Source organism: Phasianus colchicus, chromosome 5 (genome assembly GCF_987193195.1).
Source record: "Phasianus colchicus chromosome 5, bPhaCol1.hap1.1, whole genome shotgun sequence".
Lineage (NCBI taxonomy): Eukaryota > Metazoa > Chordata > Aves > Galliformes > Phasianidae > Phasianus > Phasianus colchicus.
In genome coordinates this window covers 38,162,553-38,186,425 of record NC_143440.1, presented here as the reverse complement: position 1 = coordinate 38,186,425, position 23,873 = coordinate 38,162,553, and the positions used below count along the sequence as shown (strand labels likewise).

The 23,873-nt window shown below is 34.9% G+C and overlaps 1 protein-coding gene across 8 annotated transcripts in view; it reads right to left on the bottom strand.

The window, feature by feature from the left end:
* The window catches only part of MIPOL1 (mirror-image polydactyly 1), a 180,551-nt gene that overhangs the window by 88,091 nt on the left and 68,587 nt on the right, over positions 1-23,873 (bottom strand). For all 8 annotated transcript variants that reach the window (XR_016466972.1, XM_090141339.1, XM_090141337.1 and 5 more), the window contains one exon: positions 4,024-4,131. Coding sequence is in view for 7 of the 8 variants with exons in the window: in XM_090141339.1 (XP_089997465.1) it covers positions 4,024-4,131 (108 nt within the window). In the remaining variant the exon portion in view is untranslated. The remainder of the gene's footprint in view (positions 1-4,023; positions 4,132-23,873) is intronic.

Below are 23,873 nucleotides of genomic sequence, written 5' to 3'. Positions count from 1 at the left end.
GCTCCATCAGACCAGTTTCTTGCAAATTACTCTGAATTACAATATATTAATAAGAAAGCCATGGAAACACTTAGTATTTCACAGAAAATGACAACTAAAAATATTAATCAGAACACAAAAAATTATTTTTAAAGAAAAGTCAATCATAACTAAAGATTAACATACTAACAGTTCTGAAGTAGATTAATTACCTTTACAAATTCTAATGACATCATACTTGGCTGGAGTAAACTCATTAAGTCATTAAAGAGCACCTGATATGTACATCATGAAACAGCCTCTCCTCCATGTTGAGAGTTTAGCTGAAAAGTAAATTACTATGTCTCTTTGGTGTTCAAAGCAGATTAATAGCTGATTCAAGAAGAATGTGCCACCTAATTAAAAGCTACAAAATAAATCAGTCCTGTGAAAAGAGTCACCTCTCCCTACATTTCATTCAAATTCAGTTAAACATGTTCCATGAATTTTCACCTTAAATTATTTGATCCACAAGACTTATTTCCTATTCTTTTTCAATAGAGTAAAGAGGACTTTCACACTGGCAAAATCTTTATTTTTCTTAATGAAAATGCATTATTTAAAGCTCTGCATTTCAAAACTACACACTACAAAGCCAACAATAACAAAATGATCCACAAAAATATTTAATACAAAAAAAATCAAATGAAAAAAAATCAATTCTTCAACTTTTCTATGTTTAATTTAATCTGATATCTCAGTGCATTGTGGGAATACGTTTATCAGAATCAGCAGAGACCAAATGTTAATTATGAAGGCCAAGCAGAAATGAATAATCTCACGTATAGACCCTGACACATTAGAACTGCAAAGTACTCTGCAGATCTTATTTTATGAAAATGTACTAAGAGCGTAAATGTATAGGCCCTTAGGAAGCAATTATCCCTAAAAGATTTAGGTATAATTCAATCTGAAATATGATAAGATTTTTTAAATGGTTTCACAAAGAAGAGGATTATTTTACTTTAGTGATGAATATAGGTGTCCACACCCTTCCCTGAATGACCTCTGTGCAGTTACGCGCATTACTTGGAGGAAAGATTTGACATCAGTCTTGTCATTCAATTAATATATACTCTGATGATCAATAAGAATAATATAAAAATTAGGATTAGAATTTGGCATTGTGGGACTGAACGGCCCACAACACTAAGAGATGTTCTATCCCATCCATACATTAAATGCAGAAATTTCAAATTACACAGCACTAATATGTCTGATAGAGATTACTTAAAAACATCTTAACAAAGATGAATATATGTAAAATCACAGTATAGATCTATACACGGTGCATTATATGTCAAATGTCTTATCTGAAAGATGATCCTCAGGTGTGACAAGAGATCTAAAAGTATGTAAAACCAAAAGTAAGCAGAAGTGCTTACACCACTTTTACTATCCCTACATCCTGCCTGAGTCTGGCCATTTTACTGTCAGCACCCCTCCTTTCTGGTGAAAAGTCTCTTTGCTGCTTTATCTGTGTACTGCTGCAGCCTCAAACAAGGCTGGAAGCAGCTTTGTGAGCTAAAATAGCTAAAAATAAAACAAAAAGCTTGCAGTTTATCTCACCTGTTAGACTACACCATCTGTGAAATGAAATATGTTTTTTTCTGGATGGTCTTATGCCATTTCTTCCTTCAGAGCAACTCATTATAGTAAGATAATTAATAAAAAAAAAATAAGGAAGAATTAATAATCTGTAGGTCTCGTTAAGAATATTTCAGGACCCTGCAAGGCAATGATCTCATTATTTGTCACAAATTTTTATGCCATCCTTAATCCAGTTGATCCTGATTACTGTATTTTTACCCAGATAAGATTGCAAGTATCCTTACACTGCCTTTGATGTTTGCACTTCCATTGCTCCCTGCAGCAAATCTGAAGCTGGTCAAATTTCTTATCTGTCCCCTAGCACCAAAATGCATATTTTGCCAAACTAAGTCACCAGCATCAATTATATTTAAGGGATTATTATTTTATTTTAAGATAGGTTCTTTTTTTAATCTTTCCTAATCAAATTTGTTCAGGATGGATATGGTATCTGAACATCTCCCACAGGATACCTGTTCGTATTTGAATTAACATTACTCGATGCAGCACTGCAATCAACTGGCAGACAGGCCCACCCCGGTTGAAGACATCTCTGACCTGACTCCCATCCCTACCAGCAACTTTGTACCTTGCTGGCTATAGCTGCACTAAAAAGAGCTGATAAACTTTCCATTTTGATGACTGCTTAGGGCAGAACAAGTGTTGATAAGTTGCATAACAATGCTGACCACTTTTGCTGAAATTTCATACATGCATTTCATTGGTTTTAAGGTTAGGAATTCAACCTAAGCAAGTGGCCTCCTAAGAAGTGCTCAGATGGCCCTACCCTCACCGTAGACAACAGTAATAAGAACTGAAACAAACTCAAGAGAGGTATAATATTAAGAAAGTACAACTTTACCAAAAATTGAAAAGCATTCCTTTTTTTCCTCTCATCTCTAAAAGACAATGACCAATTAACCTCTAACTCTGAAAATATCAAAAAATGCCTGTGACAGACAGAAATTAAATTCTTTAAAGACTATGTGCTGTGAGAGCAATATCAGGCTTAGGATGAAATCCTAGTAACACTCTGAACTATTAAGTCACTTCTTGCTCTGAAAATATAATTATCCTGCGAGCATTATGTCAGACAATATTATATGTAAAAAACGTACTCTCAATAAAACATTGATGCTTTCTAAAGAAAAGTGCCTGTGCATAACGGTTTCAATGACAGAAAAAACAAGTCAGCATGCAATTAATGAAAGACAATACTACTTATTATAAACAATGTGCCTGCCAAGCAGTAACTTTCAATGATCTCAGATTCAAAACAATAGCATTAGCATAGTCAGAAACAGCCCTGAGTGTTTACAATCTCTATTACCAGACATCTGAGGTTAGATTGCTTTCAATATTGCTCGCTTGATTTTGTAAAAATCACCATAGATTCTGATGGGAATTGTAAGCCCATAAAACACACTGCGTTTGTATGCCATGCAGCCTCTTTCCGTTTATTCATTACACTTTCTTTTTTTTTTTTTTTTAAACTGAGAAATGTCAAACTACACAAGGATTTGCCTTAACTCCTTTACTTTGCATTGGTCAAGATGTAGCACGAATAATGATGTTTTCCTAACGCCCGCACACAGAGCAAAATCTGCCTACAAACGAGATCCACTTGGATCTTACTACCTACATCAGGCGGTTTTAAAATGACAACACAGTTTCAACAGAGAAACTTCTGCCTTTACACTCTTTCCATTACCGATCAAAGAGCTTTTTATGAATACAGCAGCTAAATAGGCGTGCGTGACACTTGCACATCTTACCTGGCTTTTGCTCTTATTCTGGCTAGTGGTGAGATGGCTGGTGATGTAGCTGTCAATTTCACTGACGTTACAATTTCCCATTCTCAATGCAGCAATAACCTGTCACTTTATACTGTCCTTTCTCTGACCCTCTCCTGCCTCTCTGCTCATTTTTATTCTTATTGACAAGACTTATTATTCCTCCTCCCAATTCCAACTAGCTACCCTTTTGCAAATAGTAGTATCAACTATGTGGTCACTAGTAGTATAGGTCAACAATGTTATTAATATAGCACACACTGCTAGGAGCAGATCAAACAGCCATACTTTAAAATATTAGTTTTGCAAAGGTACTGTGAAGCAAATAGTTGCAGTTTTCTTCACGTTATAAAATGTAATCCAAGGACAGTCTCCAAGAATTCAGTATAAATTTCCAGCCCAATAATTTGGAGTGGATGTTATTTTTTTCTTGTTGTTTTCATACACAAAATAAAATAAAACCATAACAGAAGGGTGCTGTATCTGTGTTTAAAGAAGGGGTTGTTGGCAAACACCATAGCTCACTTCTGCTGAAATGTACACAACTGATATATGCAGCCCAGAAAGCTGGCACCAGGGGCTTACAACCTTAATTTGCCTGCAAGAAGAAATGGAGATTTACCTTCAGAGCACGTTCTTGATTGTTTTCAGCAGTCAGATGTCTCGTGTTGTTTGCTGAAGTCTGGTTCTGCTCTTTCAGATGATGAAGCTCCTGCTCTAACCGTTTGCACTGCAACGAGGAAAGAATCCCATTAAGTAGAGGAGTGTGAGCATATTTTTTTTTCAACAAGCCAAATGAATTAACGTAAATAACCCCATCACCATTTCTGCAAGTAGAGAAAGCATCAGACAAAAGCATGTTACAATTCCTAAACAGTATTAGAGCTGTTTTTAAAACATGCAGCGTTATTTAGTTTCCTCCTGGTCCAACTGTATGCCAAAACAAAGCTAAGTTTATTATCAGATAAAGAAATTTTGCAGAACATTTTAAGAAGTCTTAAAAATTACAAAGATATTGAGATGAAATTCTACTCATACCCATATAATGCCAAATTTTGTCGTATTAAGTATGTATCAAGGAAGCAATATATGCTTTTAGGAAAATGAGCAAATTAAACATACTCCAACTTAATCAGCCTTTCAAAAGAAAATATATGTGTAGTTTTTATTCTTTTTTTTTCTTTTATGTTGAGATTACTTTAATTCCCAAGCACATACTGCAGCTTGGAAGAAAATAAGTTTTAAGATTATTATGTTTAAATATTAATTTAATGACAAAGAATGAAAAATTTAACATTTGCTATTGTGTGCATACATACATGTACTTACTGCTGTAACCCGAACACCTATTCTAAAGATTAAAGATCTGCAAATTGTGTAGTGAATAAATTATATTTTACTATTTTTTACATTAACCATAAGAAACCTTGCCTCTTTTTAACATTGGTTAAAAAGAGCAATTAGTTGCCAACAAACAATGCACTGTTTCATGAAAAATAACCCTTAAAAAAAAACCAAACCAACAAAACAGATTAAGGACCAGGAAGACATAGGGGAACAATTGTTGGACAGATCTAGGTAAAATTACAACATTAACAAGAACATTTTTGAACAGCATATTACAAGGAAATAGTTCAGATATCATCACTAAAAAAACTAAGCTAGTAGATCCTGTTGGGACATTAGACAATTCACTGAGAAAGAAGATTTTAATAAACACCTTCTGAAAACACCAGTAAGAAAGAAATGAGAATTGTGATTTAATGCTCACATAAGCACTGTTGTCTCAAATAAAAGGCTTGAATATTTCAGTCTCTTCTGCTACCTTGCTGGTTTGGAAGGCACAGAACAGAGCTTCCTATCAAATGCATACAATTTATTCCAATGCAGTTCTTACTGGAGTCAATTCCGAACAGAGAAAAAGTGTGAAATAGAGAGCTGTACTATAACTGAATTATATATATAAACTACAACTGAAGCCTAAGGAAAATAGAGTTCCAAAGTAGTTTGAGACAGGAATTTTAAATAAAACACACCAACATAGTCCCAAACACAAAATACTTAATTTTCTCTCCTGAATAATGTACTGCAAGTCAAGATAATCCAACTTAGTATATAAAACAAAATTATCTGATCCTATATATAAATAAATTTAAAATAATTGTAGGTGTCCAACAGTGATATTAAAATATCTGATTTTATATCAGTTGTGGTATCAGCATGTCTCCCTGGAGTAGTGCGTACTGTCAATGAGAGTCATAAAGTTTGTTAAAGCACAGTTTCAATTTTACACCAGTAAGATGAGAAAAAAACATTTTCTCATAATATAGGAAAATGCAGAAAAAAAATGCTAAAATAAATTTGACTGCAAATGTTTTTCTAAACTTTAGACATTTAATGTCTATCTCACATAAAAGTCATAAATCACACCTGTAATTCTTCTTCTGTCAGGAATAAAAATTGTGTGTCTAAGCATCTGAGAAACAGGAGCTCAGAAAACTACTAAAAAGTGAATCCACAGTATGCTGTTTTTTCTCTGAATTTTTTGTTTGTTTTCTGCACCATACAAGATCTAAACATTATCTTAAAAAACTACTACTACTTTAGGCATTATTCATGGTGCTTCTGTTGCCATGTAATATCAGCAGGCATCTTGCTTTTCTGTTTTGCAGACACTCTTTAAAACATTGCTCTGCAATTCCCAGTTCGAATCGGGTTTCTTAAAGGAAATATATAGAAGGCAAAAATCTCAACCTACCTTTAAAACAAGAATTTTTTATTAATGCTATTCTCTTAACTAGAAATAAATAAATAAAATAAAAAAAGAAAGAAAGAAAAGTGAAAATATGCTAAGAGTAACAGTGTAGCTCCAGGAGAAAACAGTAAAAGATCCTGATGTACAGAGCTGGTTGCACAATGAAGAGTGTGGGTGCTGTATTATCCTGCTCTCTGTTCTCCTCTTGTGAAGTCAAAATACTGAAACAAGCAGGGATCCCTGAGCCACACAGCGGATCCAACACACGGGATAAAGATGCAACACAAGTAACGTAAAACGCATCTCTATCAACTCAGCATCAGAACATCAGCCTTGGTGGCATATCATCATTCATGTTTAACTTCATTTTCAGTAAGAATGTTAATATTAAAAAAAAAAAAAAAAGGCATATTAAATCTGTATATAGCTTGAATCCATTTTGAGAATACCACTGAAAGAAGTGATGATCTAATTTGACCTTTGCACATAAGTGTCTTAATATGTTTGAAACAATGTTATTTACAGAAGATGTTTTGAATGAATTACAAACCCAAATGTATTCTTAGCTGCCCAGGAAATGTCTAGGAAATAAGATCTTTAAATACTCTGCACGGGGAAATATTATAATAATCTTCAATGGCAATATTTTGTATGTCTTACTAACATTTTATAATCTGCAACACATTTACACCTGAACTATTTTTCAACCATTAAAAACTGCATTCCAAAAACAAGTAATCTTGCACAAGAACGAGAGCATATGAAATTTCTGTGTAGTTTTGCTATAAAGAAAAGTTTTAAAAATATAATTTAAAACAATACAGCCTTTCTCTTCATTTCAGCCAACATTTTTTGAATTCTGTGTCATTGGTCATTAGCAAGGTCCAGTAAAAATAGGTGTTCTTTAAAAGAACATGTGTTTTTATTGGTTCAGTCCAAGGCTCTAAAATGTCAACAGCTGCAAGTAAGGAACTGGATTTCCTTCTAAAAACATATATAAAAATACTTTTTGGAATACAGTGAGGAGAAGACAACGTCTGGTTCAGTACTGGCAAAAAGGAAATGTCAGTTGTATCCTTTTGAGAAAGCTGAATTCTAAAGCAAGTGTTTTCTTTTAATTATAACAAATTTGAATCCTCTTAAAGACAGAGATAAAATATTCTGTGCAGCACAGGTTGCTTAATATTCTGAAGTGCAATTGTACACTTAAAAGACAGGGCCATAACCGAGAAAACATCTTTTATATCTCAGACACTGGATACTTCAAAGAATATGAAAGCAACGTAGACAGATGTCAAGGAGAATGTGCCTTGATCAGAGCACTAAACACTTTGCCAAGAAAAGGATTTTAAAGCCTTGGAAATGGTAGCATGTCATTTTATAAGGCTTCACACAATTCACTAAGGATCAGCTTCATCACATAGACCACTGTGTTTATTCGGAGGCAATGCTCATGGAGGAAAAACAAAAAACAACAACAGAAAAAATATCATCCCCTCTTCTTTCAAATCCTACCATTTGTTCCCCTCTCTGAAAATACACTTTCTCTCTACAAGTTTCCCACCTCAGCTAGCCTCATTCAAGCAGTAACATACATGCCAGACAATGCCCATACATACAGATTCCACTAGAATATCATCTATTCCCATCAAGAGGCACTCAATCTTTTCTTTAGCCATATTTTCACATTAAAACCAGTTTCGCTTTTCTAAATGCACCCAGTCTTTTCAAAGAAACACTCTTGTACCCAACACAGGATATATCATGAGCAATTAAATATAAAATGAAAAGCAAACAGCTGATGTATCAAAAGGAAAAGAAGAGATTCAGACAGGAAAGAAAGAACAGACAGTAAGAACACCTCCCACTAGACAAGCCTTCTTTTTAACAAACATCAGCTAACATGACTCAGCAGAACAAGCATGTTCAAGATGAACACCAGTTCAACCCTCAGCAGGTGCTGACCTCTTTCAGTGGTGATGTAGCAAAAGGCTTCAGAACACCATGAGGGAAAAATGCAGATAAACTCCAAAAAATGAGCACCTCATAGGGGAACACTGATGGAGAGTTCAAAAAGTGGACCAGCTGAATATAAAGTTCTGGAGGCTCACCCAGGAAGAGGCTTTTAAAAGATGGCCATATTTCCAGGTACACAAAAGGAATAAAGATGGAAGACAGAAAAATCAGTGCAGATAACCACTTAATGCTGTTTGGCCTTTACTAAAAAAATGAAATTGCATTAACATATCAAACATAACTTTAGCACTTGTATTAACAAATCATTTCAAACATGCTGTCAGCTTACCAGTATCTTCTTCCTCAACTTGTACCTACAACATGTTAACATGGTGATAAAGAGCCTGTCAAGTCTACGCAAATTGATGAACAATTTTTGGTCATGGATTCTTCAGTGATGTATTCTAATACTAGAAAATTAAGAGATTACACAACAGCAAAGAAAAATCTGCAAGCAATTGGAGAAATAAAAACTACAGGGAAAAAGAGTAGATAAAAGTGATGATATTCAGCAGAGAAACCCTCTCACAGCCATAGGTTACTGCCCAGTTTGTTTCTATGAAGACATTACCTATCTCTACAGACCTCAAGCAGAAGCATTTCTAACAGTGAATTACTCAGGACAATCCAGCCATTCAGGTGCTTTGAAATAGGCTTGTGTACTTTGTTACATATGCAACCCAGTGAACAAGACAGTATTGTTGGGTGGGTTACTCATTTTATGTTTCAGTGTAGATGTGACCACTCCTTGGATAAGAAAATCCACAGAATGCTTGTGAAGTGCAGAATAAGCTGAATAAAACAGAACTGTACTACCAACTTACTGCAAATGCTATCTTGGTGGTCATGTAATACTGTTGTATCTATTCTTGATTTTAATATTACTACATAACATACTATGTTTTCCATAATTTTTTTTTGCCCTTCCTGAAGTTATAACAATATGCTAGAGGAAAAAAAAAGGTTCGACATATTATGTCATTTTTATGCTAGCAATAAAAAATTAATACAGTCTTAGTTAATACTGATTTGAAAGTCAAAGTCTACTGAAATAAGTGCACTCAAACTACGATGAAGTCAAATTTTGCGGAGATCGTTCCTAATTCTGAATTACATTTGATGTCTAATTCCATTAATACATTCAAAAGATCATTTTTTCTGAAAATATTTTTTCTTATTTATCATCCTTATCAAAAGCTGCAATGCTAATAAACTTACAGATCAGCACTTGTATAAAGACACACAACTCCAATGATGAGAAGGCTGAAAAAAGGAATGAAATGGTAATGTAACATGCCTGTCTTGTTTTCCTTAAGTCTCCCTTGGCTGAGATTAGGGTCATAGTAGTGAGCTGGGAGGATCTTGGTATAATCTCATCCAATCCAGTCAGTTTTACATAGTTTCTTACTTTAATTATAGATCTTGTATATATCCACAGCATCCCATAAATAGTTTCACACTCTCACTGAATTTAAAGTAACATTTTAATTCAAATTAGACACAAATCAAAAGAATGTACAGTCACCTACAATAGGTCAGCTGGTGCATACTTGAGTGCATACTGAACTCCTCATTTTAAGCAGTGAGTAATCCATTACATTCCATAGATATTTATGCATGAAGACCTTCCTGAATTGGAATCTCAGTTAGTGAGGTAGTGAGAAAGAAAAACATACTAATTCTTACTAAAAGAATGAATTACTTGGGAAAATGGTTTCTGTCCTCCAAATTACAGTAAAGCAGAAGTTAATTTTAGAGGCAGATCAACTACTTTCCAAGATTCATTTTTCCAAAGATGTATTTTCCCTTTCATGTATTTTAAACAAAACACTTCCAACAAAGTACACAATATCTTCATGGAAACTCCACATCTACCAATAAACAATGTGCTTGTGGGATACCAATATCCTACAACACATCATAATACTTTTGGAAAGAATACATTTCAGATATATTTTGAAATTAGGTAATGCATATTCACATCAATGAAAACTGAAGAACAAATAATTAACCTATATACCAAACACATTAAAAACATGAAGAAACATGACTATATTTTCACCTGTTATTTTTAAGCTGTTGTCTGTGGAAACATAAATACAATAAATAATAGCATGAAGTGAACAAAAATGATTAAACTGACTGTACTCTTAGTTTATTACCCTGTTTTCCTTTCCTTATTTTGTTTATAGTGACCTACACTTTAGAGTACCTCCCAGCTCAAGGATGCCCAATGGAATGCAAGTGTACTCAGTTTGACAGTCCTTTCCTTCTTCCTTTGGTATGCTTTTTTTTTTTTTTTTTAAAAACAGTCTACCCCTTGTCCCAAATTCATCACGATTTCTTGAGAGGCAAACATCTTGCACCACTTGGATGCTACTCCACTCTTTCCTTTGCAGACAAAAATAATACCAAAGTCATCCAGTCAAAACACAAGCCAACCTTTGGTGTCACTGTGAATTATGTACTTTGAACTGCAGATGTTTGGAAGCACTTATGTTTATACAAACACATTTTTTATCCTTTTTTCTTCTAAAATAATCATTTAAAGAGAAATAAAGAAATAAAGGAGTCTCTACATAATAATCACTAGAAGAATTTTTCCATTTAATTATAATGTTAAGATTTTCAAACCTCCAAAAGACAAGACATTTCTTCAAAGTTCTGGCCAAATATCAACAAATGTGTTTAAATGATTATTTATACAATGCCCAACAGCTTAGAACTATTTGAATTACAGGAAAGAAAAGTGCTTTTGTAGCGCTTAGGCCTTAGAAACATATTTTATTAGTAAAAGAAACACTTAAAAGTAACTTTTTTTTTTTTTTTTTTTTTTTTTGCAGTACTGCAATGGTGTTTTGCTCCATCAGAGGAAATGCATTAAAATACAAATGAAACATTTTTTCTTGTTAGCATGAGTCAATTGGAACCTGCAGCATTAAGGCAGATAACATGCTATACACGACTTGGTTTCTTCCTACCATTTCTCTCCATTTCTACTTCTGAACACTTGAAAACGTAGAAAAGCAAGCTTTCACTTTCATTTGAACAGCTAAAGGAACTCTTAAAGGAACCAGATTAAAGTGCACAGACATCAGAAAATTTTGATAATTCTATTGCTCTTTCAATGATACATTTCAAAGAATAAGACAAGTTGGATCCACTTCTCCAAGAGTTCAGTGCACACCGACTTTTCTAATCAATGATGCTACATAAAAGATGATGGAAAAAAAAAAGAAAAGAAAAACCTGATGTTTTTGAGATGTATGCAATTCACTGATCATTCAAGCAGGATCCCTGTGCTGGCTGTGCCACTGACCCAACACAGTTCTACAAACGTAGGGTTGTGGGTTGACTGCTCATTTACAGGAGGAAACAACAGTAGAGTTCTTGAAGCTATACAAGTTGATCACCTTCATAGCTTGCTGTATCACCCTACATCAAGGCTGTTATAAGGAACTTGTCTCATATTGGAAATCTTAGGTTCACTGGGAAGCCTTAGGTTACCTGAAGCATCTATGCAGGCCTGACAGACATAGGAAAGCCTCCAGGAGAACCAAACCAAGTTGTTTTACTTTAATCTTAATTGTGTAGAACAGTAAAGTTCTGAGCATAAAATCAGGCCTCTGTCCTCAGAATTTATGAACATACCTTCATCTAAACATGTTACTGGTCTAACCAAAGCAAAGCTATGGCACAGAAAATGAAGCCATGGAAGTACTTTAAAATGTATTTGTTTACAGTTCTTCATGCAGAACACACTTCTACATACACAGCATATACCTTTTAAACTGTTTTCTTTTTACCTGGTATCTTGTATTTGGTAGCAAGGTATTACATATTTCCTCCTTCCAAAGTATAATTAGTCACATTCAACGGAGCTGAATACTTAAGTGTAAGTATTTTAAACTCACTAAATGCTATAGTTCCAGGTTCTCACACAGGTCCTCATACAGCTTACCCTTACTCATAACACCTAGAACACTGCAGACAACCCCCATATCTCAGAGGAAAAAAGAAACTAGAAACTTCACTAAATGAAGCTGGAATAAATGTATACTTTACCTGTTGTATATTAAGTAACCGATCTTTTTATTTTGTCTTTATTTCTTATTTTTAATTTGTCACATTCTTTTTTTCCATTCAACACCTCATATATAATGAATTCTTCATAGTCATTTCTAATCTGAACTAAATCCAGTAACTCAGAGTCAAACATTTACTTCTGTTGCTGTACTGGGTTTTAAGTAAAAATGCTTTCAACCAACCTAGTAGTGTTTTTCCTAATTACCTGTCATATATAAATAAATGTGACTTCTTTAACACAAAGTTGGCACATTACTAATCTTTTTTTTTTATTTCAGATTTATAATTCTAATAAATAATGTATAAACTAAGCATGCAAGCTGATCAGTAGTATGCAAGGTTATGCTTGCTCACCCTTTTGTCTTTAGATAATATCTCACAGCAGAGTTGTTGAAAAACCAGTAACAGGCATGATACAATGAACTTCAAATTGTTCACAGGTCAGTTTGTTCAGATACAAAGAAAATGAACAACATTGCCAAATAAGGAAAATACTAGTTAAAAACTGAGAGGAAAAATCATGAAGATTTTGAAGATTCTCATTCAAAAACGATGTCAAAAACATCACACACACACACACACAAAAGTAAAACTTCATTAGTTAAATTCTAAATCACTGAATAAATAAGTACAATAATTTTAAGAATAAGATCTGCTTTACTTTCAATGCATGGCAACAATTCCAGCACGTAGTTTCAGTATATAGACTGAATAGAAAATAGTTCAGTATAGCTAACCACAACATCTTGAGGAATTCTTAAAGAATAAAACTACACAAAAATGTCTCGGAGTAAATGACCTTAGTTGCACGTTGCATATCACACTACTTACAAGAGAACTAGGACTGAAATAGTCTACCTGAAATCATTTCTGTCCTGACTGTGTATCATCTAACACTACAGCAAAGGTCCTACTGAACCCAGTCAGAGCTGCTGAATAGTAAAATATTACACTGATATTATTTTACTACACAGTCTCAGCGTCTGCAGTCCAAGTCACAGCACTCCTACATATTTGTTCACAGACTATTTTGAAAGGCAGTGCTAACTGCTGTGTGATTTGTTAGCATGATGAGTTGTAATGTTATGAAATGGGCCACTGAAGTCACAATGTTCAGAAACTGCAGATAACCAAATATACTGTTGGTTTTTTGTCTTCACTTACATGGGGAAAAATTCCAGAGTGGATAACCACCTCTTCATCACACGGAGTCAGGAAATAATATTATATTCCTACAGATTCAAAGGTCCTATATACATTCCTTTAAAGATGAAAAAACAATAAAATGAAGGCAAAATACAAAAAGATATGAACCTTTTCTTTACTAGCTATTTTACTTTTTGTTCTACTTGTTGTTTCTTCCTTCAACAACAAAAAACAAGTCACCTCTCTTCAAGAAGTCATCCTCATTTGAACGCAGCAACTTCCCTCTGCACTGCACACTTCAATTCTCAGTTCTCATTTTAGCCTGTGTGATATCCATTCCACAGCACTGTATCACTGGTCTACCTTTTTTTTTTGGTTTTTTTTTTTTGCTTCATTTGATTAGAGATGCAACGTTATGCAAATTTTATCAATAGCTCTACTTGTTTAATAATATGAGCGTTTGGTGATAAAGCTTGATGAATACTGACTGGTCAGTTTTTCCATCACTTTTATGACATTAGTAAATAGGTTCTTCTGGTTTCATGGGATGAGAAATTAGCATAGGAACTTTAAGAAAGTTAAACATACCTACAGGATTATATCAGAACTAGCATTACTACACCTAAAGCCTTGGCTTTGGTGATTTGACTAAATGATCTTAAGATCATTACGATCAGCCGCATCTTGCTGGCTCCTCAGCAGCGTAGCCAGATCCATGAGAACCAGACAGCCCAGGAGACAGCTTGTCAAACATCTGACACAACATGCCATGACAGATAATTGGTGGTTTTTTTTTAAAACCTTTCCTGCATCCCCAGTTAATAAACCACAGTAACAGAGGTCAATAATATATACGGTACAGTAGAGACAGGTAGTGCTGCCTGATACACCTGAGTTTTTAGTCATATCAGCTAGTAAAAGCGTATAAAAGAAATTTTAGAAACTGATCCTCCACCAAATTCTAGAAATCAGGAATGAATCTGATTCTCAGATATATGCAAGGCACTCAGTTACCAACTGAGTAACCAAAGGCATGTTTTCAGAAAGCATAACCCTGTTCAGTTGTACATAACCAATATTAGTTGACAAGAAAACAAGATCTGGTAAACAATCTGTCATTCTAATGAGGTGGTTTTCAAATAATCTTCAATGGATTTTCTTAAAATCCATATGCAAACAAGACTATTGTCTAAACCTTAAGTTGGCATTTACAGCATAAAAGGACAGGAACACTTCTGGTCCATTTTTAAATATCATCAATTTATTTCAGAAAACAGTATCATAGACCACTGCACAGAAGCCGTAATTTTTTTAATCCCTATATTCAGACACAGTTATCATGGGATTGTAGATTTTCTTGGTAGTACATGCTCTGTTTGTCCTGATAAATACTGTACTCTTAATTAAGCCAACAGTTGCTAGAGTGGCAATTCTTCAGTTTTTCTGTTGTGTAATGTGTTATTCTTAACCATATAATAATAAAAAAAAAAGTTAAACTAGAGATGATGCAAAAGCCATATAACCAGGTAGGTGAGAGCACAAGACTATAGATATGTCAAGGACAATAATTACTCTCTGAACAAATGACCTGCATCAGTAGTAGTTGCTCTTTTCTCCAAGAAACCAACATGCTGTTTCAGGAAACTGTAACAGTGAAGATGACAATTATCTGAAAGCAAGACTAGCATCAATGCTTTACTATCCTGTGAAAGAATGGTAAGTGTGAAATCAGATTATTTCTCACCAATGCTGATATCTCGTTATCAGCAAATCTGTAAGACTCACATTTTAGGCATCTTTTTCAAATTTGCTTAATTGCACTGCAAAGTGAAATAAAAATATGTTTTTAAAAATCAAGAAATTAATCAGCTTTGCACAAGGTAAATTTGATTCATACTTCGTAGACCTCCTATGGGAATACAGATACCTCACAAAGAAATGTTTAAGAAAGTAAATAAAAGCTCTGCAAAACTGAAGCAAAACCATAAGGTATATAATACACAGTTTCAATCACACTGAGAAACGTCTATATTATTTTGCTATGTGTAAAAGATTTTCAAGTATTAAGTAGTGGCTGAATCTAAAAATTTTGCCTCTGAAACAGAAAGTATTTTAACTTTCACCAAAGTGTTTTACAGGGACTGATGGAACTAGGTCCCTGTAAACTCATGCTAAAAACCAATCTATACCTTGATTATGCAGCTTTAAATTGGCAGCCACTTAACAATATTCAGATATGTTACTGAAAAGTAAGCATGCTAAAACCTTAAATCAGCTGTCTTTGACGTGTATAATTACCAATTATGAGGGTGAGTCACCCTCATCCAACCCCTTGTATCCCTCACGTATAGAGGATAAGACAACCTAAGTAGAGAAATTTTAAGAAAAACATAAAGATAGAAGAATGTTATGACAAATGTTGAAAGTAAAGAGATGGAACTGACTGCCAAAACAAACAAAATGGATAAATGCACAACTACCGCTGAGAAGTGTCTGGATACCATAGAAGACAAGACACACAAGATAAAGAGAACATGTAATGAGATGCACAGCTGCTGGCTAGCCCTACTGTAGAACGTAGGCTGACGACTATTTAATAGAAGGGATTAACAAGCATTTTATTGTTTCTTCTGGGAGGCTGGTACTGGACACTTTCATCTTTGTGCAAGACTTCAGGACTAGTTTTGCAAACTGAGATTCAGTCAGAATCCTAACATTTTGACTGTGAACAGAACCTCTAACAGTAAAGCTGCATGCAAAAACGCTTTTGCAAATTGAGAAACAAAGCTTTGTCTCAAAGCTACAGGAGATGAAGGAAAAACTCACAGGATGGCTGATGTTCACACTTGTCTTGAACACACGAACAGATTTTTTAGACAGAAAGAGTAAAAGCTATTCATGCAATCTCTGAGGTATGAAATTATGATCAGAAAATTATTTGGAAGGAAACCTAACTGATGATTTGCCACCATCAAGTGAGACAATTGGTAGGAAAGTGGTCATAACCATTTCTCAAACATAGATCTTCACACTTCTTTTGAGTTTCATCTAAACTTTGGTGGTGCTGATCATGACCAAAGATCAACAGTATTGCAATAGAACTTTGCTTAATATTCTTAGATTTCTATGTTTAGAACAGATAATTTATTAGTTAGAGGTAACGTTAAAACTCTCCCCCAACAAAAGACATCAACTCTATGTTATCAATGATTAAAAAAAGGAACAATACTCAGAATCACAGAATCACTAAGGTTGGAAAAGATCTATAAGATCATCCAGTCCAACCATCCAGAAGTATTACTGTTTCTGTGTTTTGCATTATCTTGCATCAGTACAATACAAAAATGTAGTATACTGCAGCAAGCAACTGATCAGGAATATAAATTTTGTATTTCTGATAACTGTAAAAAGTTGTCATTTTTTTAATGGTTTAATACTGTTCTGCAGTTAGTTTATTTTGGAGAGGTATATCCAAAATTTGATGCTTTTTACAAAATCTCAGCTTTATGAATGGCCTTCAAATAAATATTTCTACATACCTGGATTGGGTAATTTTAAAACTATTTTCAATAGAAATGTAAATCGTAAATGAGAATATGATGTTTTTAAACTCTGCATACCTACAACACACTCAATAATAAATACTTTAAAAACACTACTGAACAGAATGGAAATAAAACAACATCAGAAAGCATGAAGAAGTTCCCTGACAACAGCATCTCACAATCACAAACACTCCATGTGCAAAAGAAAAATCTGTCCTTCATTTGCAACAGAGGGTAATGGAAGCTAAATTTTTCTTCTCAAAGCAACTCTGCTTGAAAAATAATTAACAGTGAATAAACAGAACATGGAAAAGAGGGCAAATCTTAGATACTCTCCATCTGAAGCACGAAACAGTAAAGCCATACAACAAACAGATCTAGGCATACTTGGTGAATGAGACATAGATAAACAACGCTAATGTGAATCTTTCTTTCACAAAGAGAATATTCATGGATTTTCTTGCTCCACTTTTCTGCCTGGGCCACAAAACAATGCAGATCAGAATACTTAAGTTGACTTTAGCAAGTCTGAGAGCTTCCAGAAACTGCCTTTGCAATCAAAAAAAATTCACAATATTCAGACCAAAGAAAGCAGGGAAATTTCCCTTGTGACAATCGTTTCCTGTTCATTTTAAAATGACTAAAATGCGTAGAGAGAAATTTAAATAAATATAATGGTCATTGAGACTTACATTTCATCTGTAGTCTACCATTCTGCTAAAAATGAGTAACCAGATTAGCACAATTACCATCACATCTCCTTACATTCTCTGTTACTATTGGACATAAATTTCCTTAATCAACCTCAATCAGTGATGATTAAGGTTTCTGAAAACACATCCTGAATACTAAGGATGACTGAGGATGACAGCAGTTCTAGAAAGTTAGAATGAAATGAACTTTAGGGACTCTAGGAAAAAATATATGAAGTCAACAAAAAGCAGTTCTATTCATTTACCATGGCTCCATATCCACAAAATTCTCAGTCAACTACTGATGTTGTTGTAGTGGCATAATTTTCACTATATTCTAGGAAGATATCTTTCCTTCCTATTTAAAACCTAACTTTACGTTCTTCATGTCAATCTACTTCTGATACTTGCTAGTATTTCAATAACCTATTTCGCATTGAAGGAACAAAGCTGATTTATGTGCTGTGGACTGGTCCAAAATCTTCATTAGACAAGTCTGCATATAAAGTAACTAGTAATTTTCAAAGCAAGAGGAGTGCATATAACATAGTGGGATACTATTTCCTTTTTCCTAGATATTTTTTAAAATACTTTTTAAAGATCTTATTCTCCTTCCTGAAGTCACCTCTTGCACATTTAAATTAATACTCTATCAGAGCACTAACGTAGCTAATTTTAAAAATATTTGCTTCAATCAAAAGGATTCATTCTTCCTTTTTATACTTATAAATAAGGAAGTCTTAAACTTTAGATAAAAGTTCTCAATGGCCTTCAGAGATTTTCACTGAAAAAGTACATTTTGCATGCTACCTTACACTGGAGGTTCAATCTGGACTTTCTTTAAATTGTCTCTATTCCTTATGCTCAGTCTGCACCACAGAGTGCTCTCTGACAGCGTGAAATGGATTCCTTCTTTGATTAAAGCAAACTCAAAGATGCACTCCAGGAATGCACTCGGTGCACTCTGACAAAAATGAGCATTCAGTTCACAGGACTAGGCTACAGCCAGCCCAAAGTAAAAAACAAAACCAACCAACCCCTCACCTCTGCATAAACAAAACCAACCCAATCTGACAAGAGCCCCCTCCCCACAGCACACCCAGAAACACATTCATGTGGATGGCAGATGGTGGAAACTATTTCCTACTTCAGATTCATTCCTGTTTGTTCAAACCACTTGCTCATAGAGACATAACTGACATCAGCATTGTAACTGTGAACATTCAACAAGTAGTAAGAGAGTAACAAAAAGAAGGGAAATGAATGCAGAGGTCAGACATCATCCTTCCAAGACACCACATTAAATATAAATATCAAGCACAGAAATCTTGCGTGTCATCTATCAGAGGGAATTTTTATGCAAACTCAGTTTGAGTGCCCAAAATAATAAAGTGCTTTTGCAGTGAGATTTCTCAGAATGTTGCCTAAGAAAACTTGCTTAAAATGTGAGACATATAGATGGACATTTTTAACTCCCAAGAAAATCAGAGCTGTTTCAGCCAACAGGTAAGCCGCCCAAAATCCAGATTAACACTGAGCACCTAACTTGCCCCACAGAAAACTTTCTTTCTGTACCTCTAAACAGTTCTGGTACCTATAGAGTTTACTACACACACAGTGATTCAGTCCCGTCTTCAGAGGGAATACTGTTTGAACTCTGCTTGTGTCACATTGGAAATTTCCTCCACAGATTTCTGTTACTGAATCAGACGATCAATAAGCATACAAAACATTTTTCTATGTCAACCTAGAGTTTCATAAAATATTTAAATTAATTCTCGACATTGTTTTGGAAATTAAGCTGTGTGAACCTATAGCTTAGCACCATGATAGAAGTGTCAAATAGCAATTAATCAAACAAGCTTGCAAGAAAATTTACTATAATTTTCAGAGGGGCAGGATTTTCTAGGTACTGGAAAAAAGATGAATATTCTATTGGAAGTTCATTAAAGTTTACAATTAAAGGCACAAAGCTTGATCATGCTCTCAAACACCATTCAGATATGCACTCTCTGAATTCTGCACAACACACTGTTTGCAGAGGAACAACAGGTGATTTAGCAATGCAAACAATCATGTGTCTCAGGGCATCATTCAACCAAAACCTTATGTGTGTAAAAAGAGGAAATGTAGTAGCAATTAAAAATTTGCTTCGCAAGTTCAAAAAGACTAACTGTAATCCCTCTCTTCAAGGAAACACTGCATTAACATTTACAAATTTACCCATGCTTAGCATTCATGGGCTAAATACAAAAGTTAGGTATAAGAGCTCTTTAGGGTAATTTCCTCCAGATCCTCCACTCTCCCCCACTGGTGTCCTGCCAGCTGACCTGCACTCGCAGTTGTGAGCAGCATTAACTTAAAAACTACACCACTTTATGCTATCAAAACCTTGCTGAAGTCAAACTAAGGTATAAGCTGCAAGACGCTTGCTTTTACTATTGAAATTCTGGCTTCAGTGAAGTCAAAGTGAGTTTCATTCACAACTAACAAAAACCTGCCAACAAAAAGCTTGTAATCTCTGCTATATCAGGAAACTGACATCGCACACAGATGTATGATGTCACCAAAACTTCTCTATCTGACCTTCTATTATTCTGCCTGAATGTCTCACCTCACTTTTCTTAATGCTCTGAGAACTGTTTCATATACAGCAATTAACCAGAAGAAAGGAGAATTACAATGAAAGCTTAAACAGACATCATTCTTTTCAGGAGAATGCTACACAAATAAAAATTCCTAAAAATTCCCAATGAAAGTCATCAAGAGGATTTCAGCCAGTTTCCCCTACATTGGGTTCTCGTGGACTGAAATAGCTACTTCAGAAGAGAAAGATTACTTCATACAACTTCTGAATGTAGCCAAATATTTAACTGAGTTTTCCCCTAGAAAACACTCATACTCCAAGTAGCAGAAATATATCTTAAGTAGAGAGTCAGGGTGTACCTATCATTTCAGAATGTAAATAATTACCTTCTTTATCCAGCTTGGTTTATCTTTAGAAGAATAAAGCAGCTATGTAGGGAAGAAACTGTGCAGCAAAAGGAGCATCTTGAAATGCAGCTCCCTTCCTCTGCTTTATCCATCCTGCAAGCGATTTCCCCTTGCCTACTCATCCGCTACCTCTCATTGCAAATGAGGCAACAGGAACTTGCCATTGCATGCCCAAAGCAAATCAGCCGCAAGTGGGAACCAGTATGGCCCTTGGATCCTCAAATTACAATCACAGCCCCTTTAACTTCTCTCTCCTCCTGAAATAAGCCTGTGACCAAAAATCATCTATAATCCACACCAGCTGTCTTGTTCACAAACAACGGTGAATTCATTCTACCTTTTCTTTTCTTGCATTTCCCAACTATCAGATACAAAGTGGTAAGATAGAAGAGCAGCTAGGACACAAAACATGTTTGTACAAACAAGAACTCCTTCATTATTCCTATTTGGGAAACATCTAAATGCACCAAAACACAGAATGTAAAACTGAACTACTAGTTACTAATATATTTAATATCCCAAATTGTGCTTTGGGTTGCAAAGGAATTATCTTTTTCTTCAGGCAAGAGTCATGTAACATTGTAACCCTTCACCAATTAAGGATCCAAGATATGTAATCCATTTCTTTTTCATTTACATATGCTTTTGCTGTTTTTACATATATTACAACTCTTGAGTTTATTACTTCAGTAAGACCAGTTCACTGAGGTGTGCTGAGAATGCCTTAAACAGAAAATAGAGTTGTACACCTTATTTGGTACAAAAGCAGGGAAATTGCTTGAGCAGGATGTAACAAAAAAGCAGCAAGAAGCTGACTTATAACAGCGGACATTTATTAGCCATTAGCTGCAGCTGATAATGATGGGCAGTCAAGTGCAATGCTTCTCGCCTTTGTTTTCAATGACGCTAAACTCCTGCTTGTTGCCAAACAGTTCCCCAAAATGGAGGAAGGTACTTAACTTGCTCCAGATGAGCAACTGGGTGCATGCCAATTTTTTTACATGAGCAGTCATAAGCATGTTCCTGCACAGCAGGATGTGATCAAACTATTCAAAGCTGTAAAACCAGGTCTGCTTGCCAGTTACGTTATTGCTTCAAGAGCAGGGTATTACAGATGATACTTTGCCAACCATGAAACCTATCGGTTTTCTGTTTGTTTTTGTTAAATAGAAAACTCAACATCTTTAATATTTAAAATTCTGTTTAGAACTGACTTGCCAATTAAAAATTATCTACAGAATGAAAGTTAGGATGAAAAGCATATCACACGCACAACATTCGGAACAATAAGTCCTCTCTTATTTTGTTTTTTAAAATCATTTATTGCAAGCTGTACCAACTGAAAGGTCCCCTTTCTTCTCTAAACCATAAGGAAAGTGATTGTAATGACTTACTCAAGTCACTGGCTCCAGCTGCAAACTCTGTAATCATATTAACATTCCTGTCCATAAGGTATGATCTGGTTAATAGGTGACTGCTTGTCTGAGATATTGCACTGTATTGCCTCCTGCTGGAAACCACTTTCTTTAAATTATTTTATGAAGATTCCACAATGTGACTGTGGCCATACGTGAGCTTTACTGAATGTCTGTCACTAATTGTATTGATCAATCAATCAAGAAAGACTCTGGAAGAAAGGCAGAATTATAGTATAACCAACTGGGAAAGTAAGATTTTTCCTTGAACTGGTTAAGACAAAACTGAACGTTTAAGACAAGAAACTTGTGTTTTATTTCTCATAACAGTCAGCATCTTTCTCCATTTTCTTTTCAGAGGATCAGTCATAAAACAGACACAAGCTCCCAGTACAACACAATATCTGTTCACTAACAAATATATCTTAGCAAACACAACCAAACAGTTGAGTGTGTTTTTTTAAGGAGGTTGGTACAAGAGAAGATGGATGTCAATGTTTAGCCACGCTTTAGTTGTTTGTTTTTTATTCACTTGAAAATACATACTAAAAGTAGTATCAAATATTTGAGTTTATACCATTTTATTTGTTTTCACACACACAAAAAGTAGTTTGCATATTTGCTCAGCAATCTAGTGAATGATCTAAGATTACATACACATGTGCAGCTCAATACAGTGATAGCAGTGCCTCTATTTGCTTCCTAATGAGAAGTAACATTCACATTTAAAATGTCAAAAAAGATGCAGAGGTGCTTGGGTGTAAAGATTCAAAGAATTTTTTCATGCGCTAACATTTTGGCAGTTCCTTTTAAGAATAAAAAAATTATTCCAGTGAAATTCCAATATAAAAATGACAACTAGCTAACCATTACCAAGAATGCACGCAGTCACAGTCCAGTAAAGAGTACCTTCACAGTATAACTACCAGGAAGGCACTGTAAAACTTCTAGTTTTTGCTAAGCTACTGAAAGATGAGTTGAAATCAGACAGCATATATTTGGTCAAAAGAAATGCATAGATTACAGATTGCCCATTCTCTAGGAGCTTACTTGAAATCAAAGCAACAAGACTGAGAGGGAAAACTTCTGTGTTATTCTCTCTTACCGAGAAAAATCAGAAATCCTACATGTAAAACTCCAGATGTTGCTTATATTTATGGTGTTTAATTGTCAGCTGTCACAGTATTGCGAAGAAATCCATTACAAAGGATAATAGATGTGGCTTTATTAAACTTCTGTCCCAACATTAATTCTCAGATAGGCAGTCTTCTCTTATATGGAACTGGCTATGGTGGTCACTGAAATGACACTGCAGTATCCAGTGCTGCACCAGAGCAAGCAGAAACAGAGCAACGCAGCCTTCAAATAAAGTGTCAGGAAGTATTTAGCCTCCTCCATTGCCAATGGCCTCTGAACTTTAAAAGTGCTTTTTCCAGAAGAGAGGCACAGCATACTAATGGCTTACTCTATTTCTGCTTTGCCTTGGTCTGTTCTCATCAATCCACCCTTATATTTGATGTCACTTTCACTGAAAAGAAAAAGATTTTAACTTGGAGATGTTATGAACACCTGAGGCGACCTCAGATCTAACTTCTAATAATTTGCGTTTGTTATGCTAAGCATATACATCCCCTGAATTATTCCTAGTCCCTTTGCGGTCTAATGTAGGAATCCCTCTCCTACTGTTCTTGCTGTTAGCACTGTAATAACTACTGCTATTGCAATGTTAACAAAAGACTACTAATAATTCAAGTACTGTGCGAATTCCCAGGGAATCATCAAGTAAGAAATGCAAGTTGAAACGACAGGATCTATTTTCTAGC